Source organism: Phyllostomus hastatus, unplaced genomic scaffold (genome assembly GCF_019186645.2).
Source record: "Phyllostomus hastatus isolate PE091 unplaced genomic scaffold, TTU_PhHast_1.1 phas_scaffold_317, whole genome shotgun sequence".
NCBI classification, from domain to species: domain Eukaryota; kingdom Metazoa; phylum Chordata; class Mammalia; order Chiroptera; family Phyllostomidae; genus Phyllostomus; species Phyllostomus hastatus.
In genome coordinates, this window is record NW_025334023.1 from 306,907 (window position 1) to 332,838 (window position 25,932).

Below are 25,932 nucleotides of genomic sequence, written 5' to 3' on the forward strand. Positions count from 1 at the left end.
GGTAAAGTAGCCTTGGTTGCAGACCTCTGCCTCTCATGAGAATGAGAAGTCATTCATTCTCATGAATGGCAGAAGAGAACTGCCATTCTCTTCTGGCTTGGAGTGTTTCCATTGAGAAGTCAGCTGTTAGCCTTACTGGGGCTCCCTTGTATGTTACTTCCTGTTTTTCCCTTGATGCCTCTAATATTCTCTCTTTGTCTTGAAATTTTGCCATTTTAGTTATGATGTGTCTTGAGGTGGGTCTCTTTGGGTTTCTCTTAATTGGGATTCTTTGTATTTCCTGGACTTTTGTGACTTTTTCTCTCATCAAATTAGGGAAGTTTTCCATCATTACTTTTTCAAGTAGGTTTTCTATCCCTTGTTCTTCTTCTTCTCCTTCTGGTATCCCTATTATATGGATATTATTAGATTTCATATTGTCTTGCATTTCTCTTAATCCCTCTTCATTCTTTCTGAGCCTCTTTTCCTTTTCTTGCTCTTTCTGGATGTTTTCTTCTACTTTGTCCTCTAGCTCGCTGATCTGATCTTCTGCTTCATCGATCCTGCTTTTTACTCCTTCTACTGTGTTCTTCAGTTTGGAAATTGTAGTCTTCATTTGGCCCTTTTTGAGAGTTTCTGTTTCCTTTTTCATGCTGATGTAGTTTTCAGTGAGTTCATTGTAGCTTCCCTGTAGTTTCTGGTAGCTAATTGTGAGCTCATTGAGCTTCCTGACGATCATTGCTTTGAACTCAATATCTGATAGTTGAATTGCCTCTCTTTCATTTAGCATTCTTTCTGAGGCTTCCTCCTTTCCTTTCATTTGGGGATTGTTTCTTTGTCTTCCCATTGTTTGTGAGACTCTTCTTGTTAGCCTCAGCTTCTTAAATTGATCCGTGCTGGCTCCCTGGGTTTGTGGTGTGAACTTGTTTAGTAGAATAGTAGTGAGTTTCAGTGGTGCAGTTTCCTTGATCTCCCAAGCTCACTGGTCTTGGGCTGTTATTAAAGTTGCCCGTGTGTTTGCTTTTGGGTTTGATTGTTGTTGAGTCTTTCTTTGGTGGTTCCTTCTCACTAGCTGGTTAAATGAGGGTCACTCTGTCCACCTCCTCTTGTATTTTGTTGTGCTGGTGAGGGCAGGTTGTGTTGAAGCTGGTTCTTCCGTGTGTATAAGGTTTAAAGAATTCTCTCTTGCTCTTGTTCAGTTGTTTGTATTGGGTACTGTCTCTACTGTTTAGTTGCATTTCCAAATAGGTCCTGGATTGAGGTTTGTGTGGTTACTACTCCCTCCTTCACCTTCTTCTGTTGTTATCTGTTAGTGGTTTCTTTGTTGTTGGGTTTCCTCTTCCAGTGGGTATACTGATGTTCACCACCTCCACCTATTCTTTTTTGTCATAAGTTGAAGGGGGAAGGCAAAATGGTTTAAGACGGCAACAGAGAATTCTATGATATTTACAGTAGTAGCAAGTAGGGAAGAGATAGGAGATTCTTTGACTATGTATAGTGTTAACCGTGATCTTCACTCAGCTAGCTTATTTTTAGAAGGGATGGAAAGAAGATAAGACTCTTGTTGGGGAAGGAAGGATTGTGAGTTGGATCTATAAAGCAGGGAGGATGTGGGAGGTCAGATTCTGTGGTACGGTGAGAGTAAAGGATAGTAAATAGGTGTGGTGTGTGAGAGAATAGAGTTAGCCACTACAGTAATAGAGTTCAGGAAACTGAAATGGGCTAAGATCTGGGGGGGGGGGGGGGGGTTGTGAAGTAATTACAATTGCATGGAACAGCAGTTATTTACAATAATATTATGGCAACAATCATATGACAGAATCTATGAGATCTAGGTAACAAGAATAGGGAGTACAGAACCTTGAGTAGTGTGCTAATGGGACACAGGTGAGTTAAAGGACGGTAGGAAAAAGATATCAGGGGAAAGCTGTCAGATAATACAATATATCCAGCCTAGCAAAGAAGAGTATACAAAAAAAAGAGGGATACAAAAATACTATTAAAAAAAGATGTAGGAATACTGGAAAAATAATAATAATACAAATATGCAATAACTTGCAGGTTCTCTGTAATAGCAGAGTAAAATTTATCTCACTGTCCCAGCTGTTGTGATGCCCCATCATTGAGTTCAACTTTGGTCTTTTCACAAATCCAGGATTTTGTCTCACTTGTAGGTATTTAGAAAAAATTTAAAAAAGTAAAAATAGAAAAGGCAGAAGAAGGAAGGAAGAAGAGATAAAATTGGAGGAAAGGAAGGAGGAAGGAATAAAACAAGAAATCAGGAAAGAGAGGAAAAAGAAATTAAAATAGAATAAAAACAATAAAAATTAAAAAATTAAAATTGTTAAAAAAATAGAATCAAGTTAAAAAGTCTCTTGGTTTCAAAGTGGCCAAACCAGTTTTTCTGGTCTTGCTGGCTGCGGCAAGCTGAGGGGTGATTGGTATGGCTTTTCTTCCTTGCCCGGGGAGCTTGCACTAGCTCCTTAGCCATGCGCCATGGGTGTGGGAATCAGGTCTTTCCCCAGGGTTACTGCTGTGGACTGGGGTGCGGGGATGCTCTCCCTGCACATGTGCCCGTGTGCCCATGCGCCCTTGCACCCACGTCTGGGTAGCAGGGAGGCTGGAGCCACTGATCACTTTAGGAGAATTCCCAAACAGTGTCTGTGTCTATTCACTCCTTCCTCTTGAGAAATTCCTCCTGTTCAAGCCTGCCCCTCCCCACAGTGGCCTGGCTTCTCCCACAACCAAACGCTCCAGCCAGACTGGTGACTGTGGGGGTCCCAGCTTGCTGCACGACCCAGCCTCTCCAGTGTCTACAGCCTCCAAAGGTGCTCACAGCCCTTGTGTGTTTCCTAGCACCTGGATTCCTCCCAGTGCTGCTCAGACCTTGTTTGGCTGGGGAGGGAGCAGTTGTCCCAGCTCACTCCCAAGGACTCTGTGGAAAACCCAGCAGTGGGCCCTGGGCCTGGGGCTGCAGCCCCTGGACCACATGCTGGTCCCCGGGACCCTACCTTGTTGCAGCACTCTTCTTAGGGTCCGGTTTTTTGGTTCTGCCACAATCCTTGGTCCCCTATTTTCACATATGCTGAAGTATGTTGTTTGCTTGCTTCTCTACTCCATAGACCGGCCAGGATTTTCTCCCCGAGCAGAGGGAAGCTGAATCTGCTCCTTCCTACTCTGACACCATCTTAGCCCCATTCGGTTTTTAATTATTTATCATTAGATTTTTATTTTTCTAGTTGAATTTTCAGAATTCGTTATATATTCTAGATACTAGACCTTCATTAGATATGTAATGTTCATGTATCTTCTCCCACTGTGTAGGTTGTCTCTTCATCATCTTCATTGAATCTTTGATTCAATAAATGTTTTTAATCTTAATAAAACCCAATTTATGAATTTTTCTTAAATAAATCATACCTTTGGTGTCAAGAGTAAGAAATGTTTGCCCTAGATCAGTTATCAATTTTTTAAGTAATTTTGAATGTATTGAGGTATAATTGACAAATAAAGTTGTAATACACTGGAAGTATACAATGTGGTAATTTGATATATGTGTACATTGTGAAAGGATTCCCACCATTGAGTTAATAACACATCCATTACCTCACATATTTTTTTCTGAGAACATTTAAGTTCTACTCTCAGCAAATTTTGATTATACAACATTGTATTATTAACTATTGCCATCACACTATACATTAGATATTTAGCACTTATTCATCTTGTAACCCAAAGCTCATATCTTTTTTCACCATTTCCCTATTTCCCTACCTTCCTGGCCTCTGTCAACCAACATTCAAATCTCTGTTTCTGTGAGTTTGACTTTTTTCTTCTTGATTCCACATGTAAGTGATATCATGCAGTAGTTGTCTTTCTCTGTCTAGTATATTTCACTTAGCATAATGCCTTCCAGTTTCATCCATTTTGTTGCAAATGGCAGGATTTCCTTTTTTTTAAGTCTGAGTATACACAAATATATAACACATATGTCATGTTTTCTTTATCCATTCATTCATCAGACACTTAAGTTGTTCTCATATTTTGACTATTGTCAATAATGCTGCACTGAATATAGGAGTACAGATATCTCTTTGAGATAGGGATTTTGTTTTCTTTGGACACACACCCAGTCAAAACTGAGATTGCTGGATCATAAGGTATTTTACTTTGTGAGGGTCCCCCATACTGTTTTCCACAGTAGCTGCTCCAATTACATTCTAACCAACAGCGCACAAGGTTCCCTTTTCTTCACTCACCAACCCTTGTTGTCTGTTTTCTTTTAGATGGTATTTGATACCCATTATAATATCCGCCATTGTCTATTTTTGTATTTTCTTCACCTTTTACAGGGTCTGGGACATTAAAATGATTTTTGAATGTTCACCATTGAATAATGTGAAAGAAATGACCATTGGGCATGACTTTTGACACCAGCTAGAGAATTGGTGGTGATCATTGTCAGAAAGAATCTCAACTATATGATGCTGGCATTCTCTGCTCATAAATATGAATGGACAATAAATCTTGCCTTCTGATTATAAAAAAGGTTTGTTGCCAGAAACAAACACATTTGTGTTCTGTTCTTATTTTTGGTCAATTCAATTTGATATAAATAATGTGCTGCTCAGAGATGGGTCTAAGTGAAATTAATGGAGAATGGACTCTTCTACTTATGGGGAAATCTCAGACTCTGTCTCTCAAGGGGAATTGGATACCTAAACTGGGGCTTTCCACTGTCTGGCCAACATAAATATGGCTGGGAACAGAGTAGTGTTTTTATAGTTTTTGGTCCCTGGAGATACTTTTTCACTGGGAAAGATATGCTTACTGCATTGAGCAATTGCCTGAGACCCAGAGATCTTTCACAGCAGCAGCTGCCTGGGACCACCTCTGTGAGTTAACTTAGCTTCCCAAGTACCCAGAGGGCATCCTCCTGAAAGGTCTTCCCTATCAATGGGAACCAGAACACAAACACTCTCCCAGGATCAAATAAAGAATAAGCAATTGCCATATTGCCCTTTAGTTTTTCACCTTCTAGAATGCAATTTTTCTGGAAAAGCTTTGAAAATGACCTTTTTGTTGATCTTCCTCCTTTAGTGCATAACATCAGTTATTTCAATCCCATTTGAATCCTATTTAAATCCCACCTCCCCCATCCACCACACTCCATCCCTTTTTTCCCCATCCCCTAACCTTAGTCTTGGTGCTGGTGTAAGAGAGGGGTGGAGGAAGTCCCGTTTCTAAACTCCAAGCTCTCAGGCTAATGTGACTCAATGAGTACTTACAAAAAAATTTGTGTGGCTTGCTTGTCACAGGCAGAAACACACATTTCTATCCCTTCAATATCCTTCTCAGGCAGGGATTATTTTCTGCCTCCTCCATGGAAGTAATAATAATGAATACTTAGTGACTTCACAGTACTTCATAGTACATACTAAATACTGTCCTAAGTGTCGTACATTAATGATTGCATACAATTCTCACAAAAACACTGAAGGGTAGACACTGTTATCCCTAATAAACAGATGAGGATAACAAGCATCACAGAGAGTATATTGACTTCACAAGTCACTCAACTGTTTGATCTTTCTGTTTTATATTTTATTTTATTTTATTATTTTATTTTATTTTATTTTATTTTATTTTATTTTATTTTAATTGTTGTTCAAGTACAGTTTTCTGTCTTTTATTCCCATCCCATTCCACTCCCCTAGCCCTCCCCATCTCCTTTCCATTCCCTGCCCCCCCCCCAGTTTTTGTCCATGTGTCCTTTATACCTGTTCCTGTAAACCCTTCCCCTTTTCTCCTGAAATTCCCTCCCCTCTCCCCTCTGGTCACTGTCAGCTTGTTCTCTATTTCAGTGTCTTTGGTTATATTTTACTTGTTTGTTTGTTTTGTTTCCTAGGTTCCTGTTAAAGGTGAGATCATATGGTATTTGTCTTTCTGTTTGACTGGGTTTCCTTTTAGAGAGCCATGAATATCCCCTGGGGTGGACAATCCCTAATCTTTGATAACAGTTTTGGTTTTTGGAAAGAGCCCTAAATGGAAGAAGATTCAGAGGGCAGGAAATCAAGTTGGTGCTATGTTAGGGCAAATAGCAGGTATGGCCTCAGGAAAGGGGTCCCTGGAAGGTTTCAGCCTTTCAGGCCCTTCGGAATTGATTGTTTATGGTTTCTTCATGCTCAGAGCACATGATATTTAGAATGGAGATGGGATTTAGAGGTCATCTGATTTAATAACCATTTTTAGCAGAGTTCAAAAAGGTTATATGAAGTTGACAATGTTACCCACCTAGTGACAGAACAGAAACAATAGCTCAACCAACATTCTATCCCAAATCCTATCCCAGGGCTTTATCCCCTTTGAAGGTAGGGGATCAAACATCATCCTCCTTAGGCTACTTTAAAAACACTTAGGAATATATTTTATTTAATCCAATATATCCAAAATACAGTCATTTCAACATGTTTTTGATATAAAATTGATAAAGAAATAGCATACATTCATTCTTTGCTAATTATTGCAGTAAAACATATATAACACAAAAATTTATCATTTGAAATTTCTTTAAGTGCATAATTAGGTGGGATTAAGTATATTCACATTGTTGTGAACCATCACTATTGTCCATTTCTAGAAATTTTCATCATTTCAAACTGAAATACCCATTAAACAATGATAACTCCTCCTCCTCTCCTCCCCACAGCCTCCGGTAACTTCTATTCTACTTTTTGTCCCTACAAATTTTCCAGTTTTAGGTACTTTGTATAAGTGGAGTCATGCAATATTTGTACTTTTGTGCCTAGCTACATCACTTAGCTTGTGCTATTTAGCATAATATTTTCAGGGTTCACCTATGTTGTAGAATGTATCAGAATTTTGTTTCTTTTTATGGATGAACAACATACAATTTTATGTATACCCCACATTCTATTTATTCATTCATCTGTTGATGAATACATGGGTTATTTCCACTTTTTTGACTATTGTGAATAGAGCTTCTATGAATATTGACATATAAGTCTTTAGAGGACTTTTAAAAATAAAGATTTTAGGGCAAAGGGAAGGGTAGGGAAGACACGAATAATATTAATAAGTTGAACTGTGGTGGTATACAGTGGGGAATTTGGGAGCAAGAGATATACACTTTATTAAGTTGTCAGTCTGGCCATGTTCTTAGGTACCTGGAAGTGGGCAGGAGGATGTCACTGAGATACAGTAATGCACAGGAAGAGAGAAGCAGATGTGGGTTGTGGGGAGAGACACAGAAGATTCAACCTCATGAGATGAGGCTGCTCATCTCATTACTTAGAGTAAGTCCCAATACCTGAATCTTCACTTTTACAAAGCACAGACATGCCTTTGTTTCTATAGAGAAGTCTCCTCTGTGTTCCATTTTCTCTCTTTCCCTCAGTCCTGTTCTATATGTATTGATTAGCTTCTCTGAGCAGGTAATCACGATTGGATGCTCTGAAGTTCCCTCCTCTTAAGTGAGAGCCTACAGGTTGGAGTCTCCCCCATGGTTTATCCACCCAACCTCCACCCAAGATTTGTTTAATGAAACTACTGGGGGGAAACAGGCCCAATGATTATAGTTAGATTTCAGCTTTTCATCATATCCTGAGAAAAGATGCATTAGCATCTTACAGTTGTACCAATAATACCTGTCCAGATTCCTGCACTGATGGGAAAGAAGACTAGGAAACCTCTCATATCTTCAAATCTGAGTTTAGAGGATTCTATAAATACAAAAGCAATAGGTATACCACTTAGCAAGATTTAAAATATACTTTTATTGTATCTTATAATTAAGTTAAAATCCAGACATTTGAAATGTTTGACAGATACAGAATACACTAAAAATGGGAGACACAATTAAGAAGGTATAAGAGATAAATAGACAAAAATATTATTCTTCCTTAGTCTGGAAAGAAGCCAAATGTAGAATATGAAAGGTGGTTGTAAAACATGAAGAGTAATCTGGATATGCAGCCCACAACAAGGGCAGGGTTACTTCTCAAAACACATAGTCATTCATCTCATAAAGCACACAGCAGAGAGAAAATAGGATTGCACAGGCGGAGGAAATAAATGGCAGATGTTAAAAAGGAAGCAATATAACATGGAAGTTAAGTAACTGTATTTGATCAGCAAATGCAATTTCCAATCTTGGCACATAACTAATATATTTTTTGAAAGAGTTTTCTGCACTTAGAAATATTTTGTTAGGACACATTTTCAAAAGTGAGATTTCAGCATTAAAGCCTATAACTTTTAAAAAGTCCTTGCTGCATCTTACACCTACCATCAGCTGTGAAGTTCAAGGATATACACTTTAATACAGTCTCCTTTTTCATTGTGAATTTTCATTAATAAAACTCCTAATTTGAAAGAAAAAAATGAGGCCTGGGTTAGTAGTCATATAGAGTAATTTTTCATTTTTTTAAAAGATTTTTTTTATTTATTTTTAGAGAGAGGGAGAGGTAGGGAGAAAGAAAGGGAAACATCAATGTATGGTTGCCTCTTTCATGCCCCATACTGGGGACCTGCCCCACAACCCAAGCATGTGCCCTGACTGGGAATAAAACTGGTGATCCTTTGGTTTTCAGGCTGGCAGTCAATCCACTGAGCCATACCAGCCAGGGCTAATTTTTCCCTTGTTTTAAAGCTGGAATGTTTGACCTTTTGGCATCTCTGTACCACACTAACAGAAGAAGTGTTATTCTGGACCACACATTAAATATTTTGTTACATGTAATCACAAAATAAAGCTCATAATGTTTTAAGTAAATTTATGATTTTGTGTTGGGCTGTATTCACAGCCATCCTGGGCTCCATGCGGCCCATGGACTGCAGGTTGGACACTCCTGTTTTAAAGCCAATTGCATTTTTTGTCACTCTATTTTTTAAAAATATTTTATGAGCATCAGTAGATTTTCTAATTATTATTTTTTAAATATAATACGGATATCAGTAATGTTTTGATCTATGGGAGGAAATCATGATATTTCCTTAAATATCACTCTGAGCTGAGGCAGAATTTAGAGGTCTTACCAGAGAAAACCACTGACATGCTTATAAGCAACTGAAATTAAGCGAGCATTAGTAAGTCATTATATCAAGCCATTAAGGATAAGGGGAAATGTAGCGGTAAGGGTCATCTGCATTACACAGTCTGAAGATTCTTGTCACAGTTGATCTTGAACATAGCCAGAACCCGAGTTCTGATCTGTTTGGTTTTGGCACCATAGATGATGGGATTTATCACAGGAGGGACAAGTAGGTAGACATCACCCATGAGAACATGCACAATGAGAGGAAGGCTGTTTCCAAAACGGTGCACCACTGAGAGGCCAATGAGAGGCACATAGAAGGCCAATACCACACTGATGTGTGACACACAGTTTCCAAAGGCCTTGGCTCGCTCTGACTTGGAGGGCAGTTGTAGAATTGTTCGTATAATCAGAAAATAGGACAAGGTGATGAACAGGACATCCATGCCCATAACCAGCAGAATGGCAGTAAGACCATAGACCACATTGGGCAATGTGTCTGTGGAGGCCAACTTCATCACATCCTGATGTACACAATAGGAATGTGAGAGCACATTGGAGCGGCAGAAGGCCAGCCGCTTGATGAGCAGAGGCAGTGGGATGAAAAAGAGAGATCCACGGACCACAGCCACCATGCCAATCTGGGCTGTTACAGTATTGTTGAGCACTGCAGCATGGCGTAATGGGTGGCAGATGGCTATATAACGGTCAAAGGCCATGGCCAGCAGGATGGTGGACTCAATGGCTGAGAGAGCATGAATGAAGAACATCTGGGCAATGCAGGCATCAAAGGTAATCTCCCGGGAATCAAACCAGAAGAGGGCAAGGATCTTGGGCACGATGGATGTGGACAAGGCCAGGTCAATGGCTGCCAGCATGCAGAGAAAGAGGTACATGGGAGCGTGCAGGCTGCGCTCCATCCTTATGATAAAGACCACGATGCAGTTTCCAAATACTGCCATGACATACATTGAAAGCAGGGGGAAGCCCATCCAAAAATGGGCTTCTTCTAGTCCTGGGATACCAATAAGCACAAAGGTGGCATGTGTGAAGTTGCAGGAACTCATAGTTGGCACAGAGAAGGGGGCACTGGAGAAGGTCAGGTCACACTGGCAGCCTGGTAGGACATGGAGCACAATCAGAGAGGCCAGACCTGGAAACCTGGGGACTGAATGCACTTTAGCTCTCCTTCCCTTATTCTCTCCTCCTTCTTCCAAGCCATTTAGTCTCACATAAGATATGAAGCCATCTTCCAAAGGGGAAAGTGACAGCTCACATTCATATACTGATCACTATTCTCAAGGCCCATTTACATATTTAAAAGGTAACCTGGGAAGAACAATGCTTATCCAACAATGTATCCTTCTCAAGTTCCCTAGGACTCTTTCTTCTGTCCCATACCTTCATTGCCTGGATGCTGGATGGTTCTTTACTCAGGTAGGTATTAAGAGATACCTTATTAGGAACTGTTTCAAGATAAAGCTGTGTCCTCTCCTCCCTTCTCCTCTTCTCTGCCGCCATCTTTTCTCTTCCTTTCCTTCAATTATTCATTCCTTTCATAAGCATTAACTTATATGACTTACTATGTACAAAGTTATTTGCTGGATGCTATTGATACAGAGGTGAAAGACACCTTTTACCCTTCAGATGCCCTGCCTAGGTTGGAAGACAGTTAAGTAACAAAATTATTAGAGTTTTGGGATGAGTGTTAGCATAAGGTGTGCATTTAATGCATGGGCAGGGGAGAGGCATGATCATAGAAACCTTCCTGAGTAAGAAGATTTTTCTATTCAGTGTTGAAACATGAATAGAACTCAGACAGAGAAGGGGATAAAGGGCATATTAAGCCATTGAGGGTTTTTTTTTTCTTCAGGCTTTTAAGATTCCAGGTCCCCACATCTAAGGTCAGTGGTTGTTGGGGTGGGGTGGGGGGAAGAAACACAGCAGCATTTTTTGAATTAAAAGGAAAAATACAAAGCCAAAAAGACCAACAATGAATCTACTAAGAAAAAAAAGGAAACATCTGGGGTCATTGAATGAAAGGCAGTAGCTCTGTTCTATGACTTCCCTGAATATAAAGGTGCTGACAGGCTGTGTGGCCTCCAGCAGATCCTAGCTGTCTGGCAGGGTCCCTGTGAAGGCTCTTCTGTCTGCTCCTGGCTGATGAGTTCCTACACACCTGAGAGCTGCCTCCAAGGCCACTCTCATTGCCTCAAAGAGAACTGGGACTGGGTCTAGATACTACTAGAACTTTGTCTTTCCTGGAACGTTGACCAATAAGTCATTCATATTAGGGCAGACATTTGCTGTTCGGAAACCCACTGTTGTTCTGCCCCACCACCTCCCCAAGCATAAACACATGTGCTCTGACTTCTTTAAATGTTTTCCCTACTAGGCTCCCTAGTGCCCTGGTTTTTACAGCTAATTTTCTCTAAAGAGCCAAGGCCTTGTTTTCAAGAAGAGCCTCTGAATCGTGGGAATAAAGTCTGCAGGAATATTTATTAGTGGTGTTCAGGTTAACCTTTTCATCTTCCTAGGATTCTTTTTTGCTCCTAACCCAGGTCCTTACTGCAACTGTGGGATCCTCTCCATTTGGCCTTAGTGGAGAGTTTGGAAAACAGTGGTCTTAAAATAAATATGATAATATGGGAACTAAAAGATTTGACTTCATTGTGGATAAGCCAGGAAGAACAGATCCAGGGCTTAAGGGTTATAAAATTCATACTTCTGACCACTATTTGCTCTTCTCCATCCTCAGAACTTGTACAAAGACATAATAGCTATACTCCTTGATAAATACAGATCCCAACTTTGGACCCTAGCTACTGTCAGAGAATAAAATGCCCTTTTCAGAAGCAGATAATTGCAGCCTTCAGTGAGATAAAATGTAGCTTATATATTGTATCCTTCCAACCATCTATGTATTTATCATAGGTAACTTGGGGAAAGAGATTCAGAAATAAAAAAAAATCAGGCTGAAAAGTATGTGGTAATGCTAAGATAGCTTCCCTGGAGGGAGGCCAGATCACTGGACCTCTGTGTCCAAGAGAAATGGGAGCTGGGTGAAGAAAAGGGTAGGCATGGGAAGTAGCAAGGGAAGCACAGTAACATATCCTCCCTTTCCAGAGGCCTCCTGCCCATGGTACTGCATGCAGCACTCACAGATACAAGGGTCTCTGTTGGCCACAGAGTCAGGCACTGTCCTGACCCCTCTCTTCACAGGGCATCTTTTTTGCCTTGCTGGTAGCAGTCTACGATTTGGGCCATCATCTTGTTTTCCCAGTTACCTATTCCAGAAGACCTCACATCTCCCTCTCATGTTGCCTGGCCTTCTGCCTAACGTGACCCCTGAATAGACTCAATTTCCACTTCTCTTTGTGTCCAAATGTGGCTGTTGTATTCATACTCACTTGTCTCACTGGATAGCCAGCTAATGCTGTGGGACATTCCTTCTTGTTCTATGAAAGTTTACGTGGCACACAAGGGCTTCCCTTGCCCTGCCATAAGGCAGTTTGTGGGGTCTTCAAATTCCCTTAGGATAGTAGGATTTGGGCTTTCTAAAACCACAGGATGGACTCCCTTGAAAATGGTGCAGTCTTACCAAGAGGAAACAGCTAGAGCTGGCTCACCCCTTCTGGCACCGGCTTATTCATAATGCTGACCAGGAGGCCCATGGGAACAGGCTGGGGGCATAAAGTGAGGCTCCAGGGATGTGGTAGATGGTACAATATCTCTAAGTTCTTTTATGTGTCATTCCCACAGGGTTCACACTGTTTCTGTCTCTGGGGGGAAGGGGAAATCACCAAGGGCCCACTGCTTCTGCCATTACTCCCACACTTACAGATACAGGGCTCTCGACAATCTGTCTCCCTGTTGCAGGTGACTCAAATTCCCACAGTCAGCCACAGTCAGTGCTTTTCTTCATTAGTCACTTGGCCAAACACAACGGCCAAGGCACATTTATTAGTTTTGTCCTTGGACCCTAGAAGTTCAAATCCTCTTTAAAAACCAAGATGTGTACAAAAAAATGTAGTCTTGTCATTCAAAGGGTAAGCATGCACTTCTTCAGTTTTTCTTTTTCCATCTTTTCTTTCAGTTGATGAAACAGACCTCAATGTATGGAAGCCACTCTTTATTGCACCTGTGTTATAGAGAAAGGTTAGATGAGATTAAAACTAATTGTGTTAGGTCACATAGTTAATTAGTGATAATATCAGTTGGAGAATCAATTTTTCTATTTATTCATCCACATCCAACATTTACTTAACAAGGGCTCATAGTGTAAAAAAGAAAAAATAGACAGCCTCCCTCCAAAAAAGAAAAACCTCTCATCCTTATGGAGTATACATTCCAGTGACAGGGACAGAAAATAAATGGAGTTAATATGAAAAACCAAATAGGATGTTAAGTAGTCTTAAGGATGAAAAAATAAAGGGGAGATAGGAATCAATAATTATCAAGGGAGCAGTTGAAGTTTTAAATGAAGTAGCCAGGGAAGGCCTTACAAAAGGGAGACATTCGAGGAGAAGACTGAAGGGAGGGAGAAATATATATGGAGATATTTGAGAAAGGCCATTTCAGGAAGAAGATACAGAAATTACAACTAAAGTTCTAAGAAGGGAGTATATCTGATAGTTTAGAGCAATAAGGAGACCAGGTGTGCAGATGGACAAGGGGGATAATAGTAAGGAGATGAAATTATAGAGGTGATGGGGAGTTTAATCATATAGGCTCTTGCAGGACTTACAGGACATTAAGGGGTTTCACTTAGATTCTGGGTTCGAGTAGCTACAATAGTGGTAATGTGTCTATTATTGCTCTGGCTTTCAGAAAAGTCTCCAATTCATTGTGAACTTGCTCACCTTAGTCAGAACATGATATTTAAGCTGCAAATCACCCATGTCTAAAGTGTCCAAATTAGTCACTCTTCAGGGATGTAAGTTTATAAGTTTCAAAGATTGTTAGGTCCTAGAGCTGTTCACACATTAGTGTGTGTGGATGAGGTGGGAGAGAAACACCTGTACAGGTAGTGTGAACATCTTGGCTGTCTGGGTCTTGAGTCTGAAGTTCTTTCTTCTCCTTTCCATTGTTAGGACTCTGAGTACCCCCACCCTTTTCTCTCCAGCCCACATCACTCTTTCTCTTTCTCTCTTTGCTCTCTCCATACTCTATCATATGTTGTGTGTTGAAACAGGCACCCAGCATGTAATTGTACATCTTCTGAACTTTTTCACTTATATCTAACCGTGAATAAAATATATGCCTGGTCCTGAGAAGTGGGCACAGAGTCTGTTGAGGGGAGATGGTTACAGTAGGTTCTGAAGAGGGCTGTCATGCACGAGAAAAAAGCACAGGTGCTGCAGGAGCACCTGGGAAGGACACCAGACAGACTTCAGAAGTCAGAAGAAAAGTCTCCGAAGAAAATTCAAACTCTAAGTCAGAAGAAGGGGAGAGAGTGAAGGTACTATAAGTGGAAGTAACAGCTTGTCAAAGGCTTGAAAGTGAGATAGAGTGATCAGGGTTAAGGAGATGCTAGTTGTCTGGAGCACCACATAGAGGGGAAGTAATAAGGCTTGAGAGGGAAACAGAACCAGGTCATCAGAGATAGTATTCTTTTTACTACATGTAAACCCTGTTTTGATATCTAGAAGACAGAATAAATAAAACCAAGGACTTATACTCAATGATTTTACCTTGTAATGAGAAACAAGAAGAGAAATAAACAGATATGTAATATGCTGGGGGTTAAAAGTGCTAGAAACTGAAAACAAGGTGGTTAGGGAAAAGAGTGAATGCAGATAGGAATTGAGGGGGAGAGGTGTTGCTATTTTTTATAATGTCAAGAGCCCTGTAATAAGATGATGCTTAAGCAGAAACATGCATAAAGTGAGACAGTAAATCATGTGGGTGCCTGGGGGGAAAATATTTTAGGTAGAAAGAACAGAAGATGTGAAGTCTGATGTTGAAGCATGCTTGGTGAGTGTAAGGAAATATTCGGCGGTTAGGGTGGGCAGGTGTAGGAGAGTGGATAAAGGGAAGAGTAGTTGGAGATGAAGTTGAGTTGGTGGAAAGGAGCCAGGTATAAGACACAATGTCTGTGCATTTTCCCTGGGTAAGACAGGAGGCTACTGGAACATGTTTAACAGAGGAAGTGACATGATTTGTCTTGTGTGTTTGTGTTGTTTCCTGGTGAAGGAAGACCCACCAAGAGAGTATCATATTCAGTTCAAAGATGACGATGGATTGGATCATGGGGATAGCAGTAGAGGTGGCAGAAAGTTGGATTTCAGACACTGATGTCTCAAATATCTGGAAGAAAGAGTTATCAGCATTTGCCCATAAGTTGGCTGTGGAATGGAAGAGACATGCACCATGGCTCCAAGTGTTCTCTCTCAGAAAATTAAAAGCAGATTTTCTGAGCTTTGGGAGACTGTGATTGATTATGTTTTTGTTTTGATGTGAGTACATGGGCATAATGAGTATAACATGATTACTGGACAGTCAGGTGGAAATACTGATACATAGGCAGTTAGATATGAATCTGGAGTATAAATATTAGCTTGGGATGTGTCAGCATATAGATGGTATTTAAAGCCATAAAGTCAAATGAGATGACCAAAATGGAAATACAACAAAGGAAAGTAACAGGTCTGAGAACAAAATCCTGGGACATTTCAGCATGCAAAGATCAAGGAGATGAAGATTACAATAATTGAGACTAAAATATTCTTGATACATATACTGAGAATTTTCACATCATCCTTATTATTAAATAGTAATATAGTCACTTAATGAGTTCCCTGTAGATGTGACTTCTACTTTTTTGTTGCATCTAACACCAGTGATAGGGCCCACATTCACTGAGTGATTCCGATGTGTCATTGAAATATGTGCTTTAAAAAATTTGAGACTTAATGGATATATCCAACTTGAAAAAATAACTTGCTTGATTAAGCAGTTACATGAAATATATGCCACAGATGAAAAGATTTCTAAGTAAATGACACAAATTATAATTCATTTGAAATCTATAGTCATTTTTCAGTTTCTGTTTGGGCAGAAAATTGGTGGAGGTTTGAGACATATTCTAGAATACAGTTAGTTGGGAGAGAACAGGTAGATATACACTTGTGAGATTTAAAAATTTGCTTGGACTTTTCAAACCTCCATAATTTGGTTGAAAATTTCTAGAGGAAAGAATTGTATAATTATATACATATATCATTATGTATATGCACATACACATATAGGTATAGTCAGTTATATGTGTACATAATTGCTAGTGCTATACATGTATATTAATTGTATAGTAATTATATCTGTAGTTTACAGTATAGGCAGCAATATACCATGAACTTAAGAGTGTGAGGGACCCTGGAGTCAGTATGCATGGATGTGAAATATGGCTTTGCCACTTACCAGCTGTTTAAGCATGCTATTTAGCATTTTCGTGTTTCAATTTTCTCATTGATATTAGAAGTAACTACTGTATAATGTTCTTTCAGTATAAGATGTGTGAATCGATGCAAAAAAGCACTTAGAACCATTTCTGCTCAAAGGAAATGGTAAATGTTAGTTAAAATTATTATTAAAGTTAGGAAATACTACCTAATTCTCATACAACTTTGATTTTTTTCATAATGTGTTGTTCTAACTGCTGTGAAGTGGATAAAGTAAAAGAGAAAGGCAATTTGTAGGATTACCAACAGTTTAGAATGAATGGTGATGGGGAGAACACCTTTTAGGCTGTTTATCCCTTCTGTTCTTATGTCTCTGTCTCCACGTTTTTAAAATAGAGTCAAACTAGCTGATATCCTACATATAACCCAATCTTAATTTTAAATTTTTGATGACTTGGTTTTAATGATTACTAGTTCTGTTTTTTTAATAACATAGCCTGATGTAGGCTGTCTCTAGAATTCTGTGAGTCTATGTGTCTTTGGGATGGAGAATTTTCATCACAGCTCTACGTATCTGTTTGGTCTTCACACTGTAGATAATGGGGTTCATCACTGGGGGGATCAACAGGTAGGTGTTAGCAATCATAGTATGTACATAGGGTGGGGCCTGTTTTCCAAACCTGTGAACAAAGGACAGACTGATCAATGGAATGTAGAAAATAGCAACAGCCCCAATGTGGGAGATGCATGTGTTGAAGGCTTTCTTCCTCTCTTCTGGGGATGCGATGCTGAGGACAGTCCTAATGATCAAAACATAAGAGAGGAGGATGAGGATTGAGTCTAGCCCAACAGTAGAGATCATGGCTGTCAACCCAACTGCGCTATTAATCCTGGTGTCTGTGCAGGAGAGCTTCATCACATCTGGGTGGAAGCAGTAGGAGTGGTGTAGCACGTGGCTGTGGCAGTAGGACAGTCTTTTAAGAAGGGCTACCATTGGTGTCAGCATTAGTGTCCCCCTGATGACAATGGACACTCCAATTTGAGCTATTCTGGAGTCAGTTAAAATGGTGGCATACCTGAGAGGATTAGAGATGGCTACAAAACGATCAAAGGCCATGGCCAAGAGCACTGAAGATTCCATGACAGTGAAGAGTTTAATAAAGAACATCTGCGACAAGCAGGCATTAAAGCTGATCTTCCTGGCATTGAACCAGAATATACCCAACATGGTGACTAGGGTGGATATGGACAAGCCAAGGTCAGTGGTGGACAGCATGGAGAGGAAATAGTACATGGGTTCATGGAGGCTGGGCTGAGTGACAATGGCAAAGAGAATCAGGCTGTTTCCTGAGAGGGCAGTTAGATAGAGGAAGCAGAAGGGAATGGAGATCCAGGTGTGGAAGGCTTCCAGCCCAGGAACGCCAGTTAGCAGGAAAATGATGGAAGAGGATGTGGTATTCTGGAAGTTGGGCATGCTGAATTATAAGTACAGAATTCCAAGGTGAAACTCTGGAATGATGAAAAAACTGCATTAAAAACCTCGTTTCAATTAATTTTCTTGAATCCCAAACCAACCAAAGATGAATATTTATATGCTACACAAATATGAATGACTCACTTAAATTGATAAAAATAATTGTAAGTTTTTAACTGCTGTAGTATGCACCATTAATTTATTTTTTATTTTATAATTTTGTATTGGTGTCAGCCCACAATTTTTCTTCCTTGGGGCCCTTTGCTTGTAGCTATGTTTATTCTATGTGACCTTTGCTTTCATTCCTTTAGTCAGAGATGACTGGACTAAATAAAGACATTTTATCCAAGGCTGACTGATCATATTTCATTCTTGCTGGAATGTTTAAATTGTGATAAAGAGGTTGCACGTTGGTTTTCCTGTATAGTAGGCTTCAGAGAAAAACAGATTGGGGCTATGGAAGAGCAATAATACTACATCAGCCAGAAGTATAGAAAGCAGAGAATCTCAAGACAATTTGGGAAACCAGAAAAAACTGAGAAAGAGATACTGGTTTATAATACAAGTAACATATTACATTATGGTAAATGTCTTAGGACCAGTGCAGTCACGTGTAGCTTACTACAGTATGTAACCTTCACAGTGGCAGTTAGATTGCAGAACCTGGCATCGTGTTTGAGAGAGATGGAGAGTCAGAACAGACTTACCACCGTAGGGACAGAGGCCTCTGCCCCCACTTGACATAACGTGCTGCCATGTTCAGATATATTTCTCTCTTCAATCTGCTTGAAGACGAGTTGTTCCCAGGACAGATTTTCTCCATTTTGTGAAGACATACTTTCCAAGAGATACCTAATATGATATTACTGTTTTGCTTTAAGGGGAAAGATATAACCTGACAGCAAATGTCTTCTGGCTTTTTTCATTGAGCAGAGAATTCAAACTAGATATATGGATATGTATGAGTTGGAAGAGGGGGCCTGGGGAAATCAGAGGGGACCTCTCTTGTGCCTGGAGAGAGGGTTCAATCATTGGGAAGCAGCCAGCATTAAGATCACTGTTCCTTGGGGAAACCCAAGAGTTTTCAGCACACACAAGTTCACCAGATAAAGTGCCACCTCAAGGATTTCCTAAAGAAAACATTAATTTAAAAATTGTGAAATTTTGAATTGAAAATTAGAGAAAACAAGAAACATTAAGTTACATAAGTTAAGTAAGTGAACTATAATGTAAGAATCTAAGGTTTAGGGTTACAAGAGTGTTCTCAGGGAACCAGTGAAGTTGCTGTCAGGAATGCTTCAGCCAACCTCATAATGAAAATAAGAATTAACAGGAAGGGGGCATGCACTAAGAGAGGGAACATCTTTCTGACACTTCCAGTGACTGTTTATTAAATGCCATGAATACTGTTGATGTTATACAGAAATCAAGCCTTGCCCAACTGGTATGCATTTCACAATAAGCTGTGAAAGTTTAACAGGCTAACAAGTTCTATTGGTGCTTTTCATAAATAGACTGATTTCTGAAAAAACATTTTTAGTAACTATACTTAGCTTTGAAGAAACTATATATCGAGCAGAAGGACAAACTAAAACTGTATTTATGAAATAAATGATACATAGGATAGTTTTAAATAGTTGGTGCACCTCTCATTTCCCACATGTTTTTGTCCTGTTTATTTACTATTATTGATTTACAGAACCTGGGACTCAGTCTTTGAAGTCAACTCCTGGAGTTAGTGGGAGGTAGAGTAATCATGAAACAGGGAATTCTTTAATTCTATGTACAAAAGGATCTGGGTATTTAGTGATGGTTAGTTAGAAAAATCAATGCTTGAAAGAATTCTATGTTTTGTCTAAGTTGAGAGGTATTCCCAGGCTTTTAGGAAAAGCATATGTAAAAATTATTGTGGCAGAATGAACTTGTAATATTTGTGCTTGGCTCTTGCCTTATGTTCTCAGAGACATTTACTGAGCACCTACTTCATGCACAATAGAAAAGTATGACATAACATGAACAAAACTCCCCTTAAAAATTTATAATGAAGCAAAGGAGAAAGACTAGCACTATTTCTAAATAACTCCAATATCTAATATACAATGATGAATAATAAAAATGGGTGTGAGAGTACAGAGGGCCTTCACATGTGCTGATTAATTCTGGCTATCACTATGATTTTCATGATGTTAATGATAATACACACGATGATTGAGTTGGAATTTTGATCACTGAGTTTTAGGTCATTTTATGAGACCAGTTATTTTTTAAAAATTACTAGCTGAAGAATCTCTCACTCATTCTAACTTGTTCATGGTTCCTTTTACATCATTTCATTAATTTAAACAATTTACTCCTTTCTCATTGCATTTGTTTTGTCAGATTTTCCCTTCCATTTCTGGCTTGGAGCTCAGAAGAAAAATGCAGAGTTGAGGTTGAAATGATCTGCACTGAGCCTGGCAGAAGAGAATGCCTTCAAATTCAGCTCCCCTCTTTTCTATATCTTCCTTCACCTGCTCCTCATTTATGCTGGGCTCAGACACAGGGGATTCCTTATTCCTTTGCACAGTCAGTGACTCCATGCAAGCTCTTGATCATCTACCATAAACACTTATTTTGTTTTAGTATTCAACCGAGAGCTCAAACTGTGTATAGTGTCAACACTAAGCATATGAAGCAAATAAAATAACAGTGGTTTGGTGCCTGAGAAAATCAGAGAGGTTGCCAGGACTTTTTCTTTTTAAAGCCAAAACCCTTGTTTTTAATAAGAACTAGTGAGTTATGGAAATGAGAAATGAAAAAGGACAAGTTTTGAATACTTACTACATGCTGGGCACTGTATTAGTTACATGTCAGAGGATATGTAACTCTACCATTGCTTGTAGAGTGTACAAAGACATGATGTTTCTAAGCAATAAGACAGAAATATTGTGAAGTGACAGATACAGAGTATGTGTATACAAGAATATGTCTGTAAGTCTTCAAGAATTATTAGTTCCAAGAAATCTTAACAGAGTACATAAAATATAACTGTGTAAAGTTTTGATGAATAGCTAAAAATGGAACTGCCTTTTGACCCTGCAATTCCACTTGCTAGGATTATACCCTAAGAACCCTGAAACACCAATCCAAAAGAACCTATGCACCCCTATGTTCATAGTAGCACAATTTACAATAGCCAAGTGCTGCAAGCAACCTAAGTGCCCATGAATAAATGAGTGGATCAATTAACTGTGGTACATTTACACAGTGGAATTCTATGCAGCAGAAAGGAGCTCCTACCTTTTGTGACAGCTTAGAGAGAACTGGAGAACATTATGCTAAGTGAAATAAACCAGATGGTGGAAAACAAATACCATATGATCTCACCTTTAAGTGGAACTCAATCAACAACAACAACAACAAAAAAAAGCAAGCAAGCAAAATATAACCAGAGCCATTGAAATTAAGAACAAACTGACAGTGACCAGAAGGGAGATGGGAGGGAAATAATGGGGTGAAAAGGGGGAAGGGTTTTTAGGAACAACAGTAAAGGACACATGGAGAAAACCAAGGGAGGGGGGTGGGATCAGTGGAGAGAAGTGGGGATGGCTGAGTGGAGGGGGAGTGGTGAGGAGAAAACACAGACAACTGTACTTGAACAACAATAAAATAAAAAAAATGAACCCCCCCAAAAGGTTTTGAGGAATACAGTGAGTTTATGAGGATGAAAAGCAGGAGAGAGCATTTTTGACATAAAGATATGAGCAGAGACTGAGTGAAACAAGAAAATACAAGAAAATTGCCATGCTGGACACTTACATGTGAAGCTGGAGGACTCAGGGGGGCTAGGAAATGAAACTCTTGCATTCCGTGGAAGAATAAGGAACTTAGATTTTAGTTGCAAAGCATCAAGAACCAGCCATTTCCAAATATTTTATGAGTAAGTACACAAATCATTCTCTGTCTCTTCTAATTTAACTACAGCAATTTTTCTTTCCTTTTTAGTATCTTATTTTGTACCACTGGCTTTTGTTTAGCATTCTACAATATTCACATTTTATCCCAACCCAATAATGAATGCTTCCCACACTTTCCTGTAGATGTTTTCAACACACACCCAATTTAACCAAGATATATCAACTATATATTATGATTGGCCATTGTGCTTAGTCAGTGAGGGTGGTAAGACATAAATCCTGTATCTCTCTCTGTTTTGTGCCATATATTTTATGACAAAAATGTTCTTTGGACAGTCTGGTTTTGTTTATTTTTCTTTCACCTTCACTAACAATCTGGAATCTTTCTCCAATGACTCAAAGAAAATTCTCCAACTGATGTCACTAATGACTCTCTAAATACCAAATCTAAAAGTTTATTTTCAGATTTGTTTTTCTGCCCTTCCTCTCATTTTCCCCCCATGTTTCCCACTTCCCCTTTGAAACTTTTTCCTTCCTTACCTTCAGTGACAGTTGTTCTGTGGGTTTCCCCTGTCCCCATTTACCAAATAATATTTTTGTTCTGTGTCTTCAAATTATGGTATTCTTTTGGGGTCTTTCTCCCCCCCACTCCCAAGAAGTCCCTCTTCTTTTCTTGCTATCTGAGATACTACACTCTCCTTGGAATATCTTAGTTATTTCCATGGCATTAAATAGCATTTATATCAAGACAACTTGCAATACTGAAATTTAATTGTGGACTCTTCTGAGTTCTATACTTCCAAAGTTGATAGAATTTTCAAAGCTGTGGCAAGGTTTTAAACTTGAAGGCAGTACCAAATCGTGGAACTACAGTGAGGAGATCACATCAACAATTTAGAAAAAGTAATTCACAGCAGGAGAACAAATCAAAGGTAGTGATGGGTGCTGGTCAATAAAAGGTGAATAAAATTTTATCTCCTCTTGAGGGACATCTTCACTCACAATCCCTCAGATAACCCAACCTCAGTGTGAGTCAAATCCAGTGTGTTCCTTTCCCCATTCCAACCTCACTCCTTCTCCTTTGCTTTATTTGTTAGTAAATGACATCAAACTCTAGTAAATCATCTAATTAGCATTACCATCCTCACACACACAGATGTCATATGCACCCATTCTTTTCTCTCTCTCTTTCATCATCTATATACAAATATTAATTGCATTTTGTATTGATTCTACTTGTGAAATGTCAAAAATTAGAACATGAGGTGGTCCACATATGAAGTCGAAGTAACAGCAATATAGTTGGTAGTGGGTATTTGAAGGTGTATTTCATTGCATTTTCTCACATTGGATATTTCATTGTATTTTTTTTAATTATTTTTATTTATTTATTTTAAAGATTTTATTTATTTATTTTTAGAGAGGGAAGGGAGGAAGGGGGGGAGAGAGAGAGAGAAACATCAATGTGTGGTTGCTGGGGGTTATGGCCTGCAACCCAGGAATGTACCCTGGCTGGGAATCGAACCTGGGACAGCCCGCGCTCAATCCACTGAGCTACGCCAGCCAGGGCTCATCATTGTATTTTCTTACATTGAAGGAATGTTACTGTTTATATCAAAGAATAAAGGGGGACTAATGGATAAATTTAGGAGGAAGTACTAAAAATTCCCCTGAGCTACTGTTTTGCATTGTCATCACCCTCAAACCTGTTTAATTCATCCACTCCAATCCATACACAGCCTTCCTTTTCTCTTGTGAGAAATGACCTATAGTCTTTCAACTAATTTCCCTGTCCACTTAGATCACAAATATTCTCTTCATTGTTGCACTGTTGTGAGCTGTGGCTTGTGTTTATGTCTTTAACTGCTGAAGTAGATCATATGTCATTATCACTATTGTCCAAGCCATTGTCAAATGTGTGTTACTGACCTGGATTCAGATCCTTGCACAAACACTAACTAGCTTTGAGACTTTATACAGCAATGCTAATAAAAATATTAATCATAACAATAATAGCTGCCACTGATTAGAACTTGTTCCATGACTATTACTGTGCTGAGCATGTTATAAACATATAATTTTAATTCTTAGTACAATAGCATGTGGCAAGTATTATTAAATTCACTTTAAATTCTCTTTTTGCTAAAGAGACTGAGTATCAGAGAGATTATGAAATATATACAGGGTCACACACAACTAGGGCATGTCTGAGCTGAGATTCCAAACCCAGTTCTTCTTAATTCCAAGGCTTATGGTTTTAGAACTATTTCACTTGCAAGTAATATAAACTTTTTTTGATCCAGTTTCATCATCTATGGGGTAGAATATGCCTAATACAGTACCTGGCATGCAGTGGTATTCAAATTGGCATTTTTTAAGAAACATTGAGCTTAGAAATGAGGTTTAAGCCTCTGACAACCTCTTTGGTTTTCTCAAGCACCAAACCACTAAACACCATAAATATATTAGTACAATGATCAAGTCATTTGATTAATGAACAACCAACTATCCAACCTACACCAGACAGAACAAAATATACATTTCCTGAGAATAAATAATTCTACAAATTCTTCCATCCACCTCAGTCTACCACCTCACTCTCTAACCTGATTTTGTACAACGTGAGAAAATTCTGTCCTGTGCACAAGAAACCTCAGTTCATCCAGAGTCAAGTGTTTTCATCGAAACAAAACAGATTTACTTACAGAGCCCATACAGCAGGTCTGTCTGTTCCTCTTAGGCTGACTTAGAAGGCTGAGGAGGCTATAGGTTTCAGGGGAGATCCAAGCTTATGAGGGCACTTGTTCCAGCCTCATAGAGACAGTGACAGAGCTGAGAGACCAGTTCCTGCTGGTGGTGTAACTTGTGTCTCCAGTGTCTGGGTGTTCCCAGAAGATTTCTTTTTCCTCATACAAGTCTTTTTATATCTGTTCCATTATGCAATTAGTTATTGTGGCAAAGTGTTTTATAGGCTGATATGTATTTTATTGTCCTTGTGCCCTTTTATGGAAGGTTTCTTTGTAAAAACAGTTTTGAGATATGATTCATATACCTTAAAATTCACCCACTTAAAGTACAATTCAATAGGTCTTTGTAAATTCTCAGACTTTTGCAATAGCATAATCACCATCTAATTTTAGAAAATTCTCATCATTCCAAGAAACCTCATGCCAACTCTAACAGCCACTCTGAGGAGGAATTTTTAAGATGAAATTTTATACCAGACTGCTAAAAGGCATCTGCTTTTGTAAATGTAAATCAGACTTTATGCCACAATGCTTTAGCATCTATTGTTACTCACAGCAGTCATATTTCATTAGCCTACCTGGGCTTCCTAGTATCCTCTCTTTGCAAGCAGAAAAAACAATTGACTTATCCTCACATGTATCTAGTACATGTTTCATAAGGGTGCCCTTATATTCTAAACATCATGCTAAGTGCTGAGGATTTAAAAAAGAATGCAATGTAGTTCTTACTGTCCAGGGTCTCCCAGTTTAGCCTAGAAAACAGATTAACCAGTAGTCATCAATGTTGACGACCATTGACAAGGTGATCATTGAGGTGTGAACTAAGTGCTTGATGAATATAGTAAGCAAATCTCAGTCCACAAGTTAGGTGTGCAGAAATAAAGTTTTACTTTTTCATAATTCAATCTATTTTCTATTTTAGAATTCTAGCCCACTAGATGGAAGAAAAGTAATCACAATAATTAGGGGTTTTTCCCACTTGTGTTCAGATATTGAGGGTGGTACCTTATATCACAGAATTTGGGTAGGTGGGTGATGGATCTGGCCAGTAATGTCATCAGAGGGGAAGCAACTACTGCCCTCTTTAGTCTCTAGTAAACTGTCTCCACAGATTGATGTAGCCTTACAGCCCCTTTAGATCCTCAGATATCCCCTTTATTTCTGGACCATGCTGAGCATAAAAGTCATCCTTGATTTCTGTCTCCTACACTCTGCATACAAACCTGCAAATTCTGCCAATATCTTTGAAAATATCACCAGAATTTAATGCTCTCCATCACCTCCAAACATCCCAAGGCACAAGTATCTCCCACTTGGGTAATTTCAGCAGTTTCTTAACTATTCTCCCTGCATTTGGGCTTATCTCTCTGCACTACCCAG

At 39.1% G+C, this 25,932-nt stretch overlaps 2 protein-coding genes across 3 annotated transcripts; both read right to left on the reverse strand.

Moving 5' to 3' along the window:
• Positions 1–8,865: 8,865 nt before the first annotated feature.
• LOC123805469 (olfactory receptor 51E2) lies at positions 8,866–24,607 on the reverse strand. 2 transcript variants are annotated; one of them, XM_045818073.1, is made up of 4 exons: positions 24,511–24,595; positions 18,617–18,761; positions 12,877–13,176; positions 8,866–10,152 (listed from the first exon to the last, which is right to left on the reverse strand). In XM_045818073.1, the coding sequence occupies exon 4, from the start codon at positions 10,100–10,102 to the stop codon at positions 9,149–9,151; it is 954 nt and encodes a 317-aa protein (XP_045674029.1). In that variant the 5' UTR covers positions 10,103–10,152; positions 12,877–13,176; positions 18,617–18,761; positions 24,511–24,595; the 3' UTR covers positions 8,866–9,148. The 2 variants fall into 2 exon arrangements, with proteins under 2 accessions (XP_045674029.1, XP_045674030.1); XM_045818074.1 differs by lacking the exon at positions 18,617–18,761 and having other exon boundaries at positions 24,511–24,607.
• Positions 16,965–24,519, reverse strand: LOC123805471 (olfactory receptor 51F2-like). Its single transcript, XM_045818075.1, has 2 exons — positions 24,511–24,519; positions 16,965–17,894 (listed from the first exon to the last, which is right to left on the reverse strand). The coding sequence occupies exons 1-2, from the start codon at positions 24,517–24,519 to the stop codon at positions 16,965–16,967; spliced, it is 939 nt and encodes a 312-aa protein (XP_045674031.1).
• Positions 24,608–25,932: the final 1,325 nt, after the last annotated feature.

Coding starts and splice junctions, on each gene's coding strand:
- LOC123805469 (XM_045818074.1), bottom strand. CDS start 10,102: ATGAGTTCCTGCAACTTCACACATGCCACCTTTGTGCTTATTGGTATC.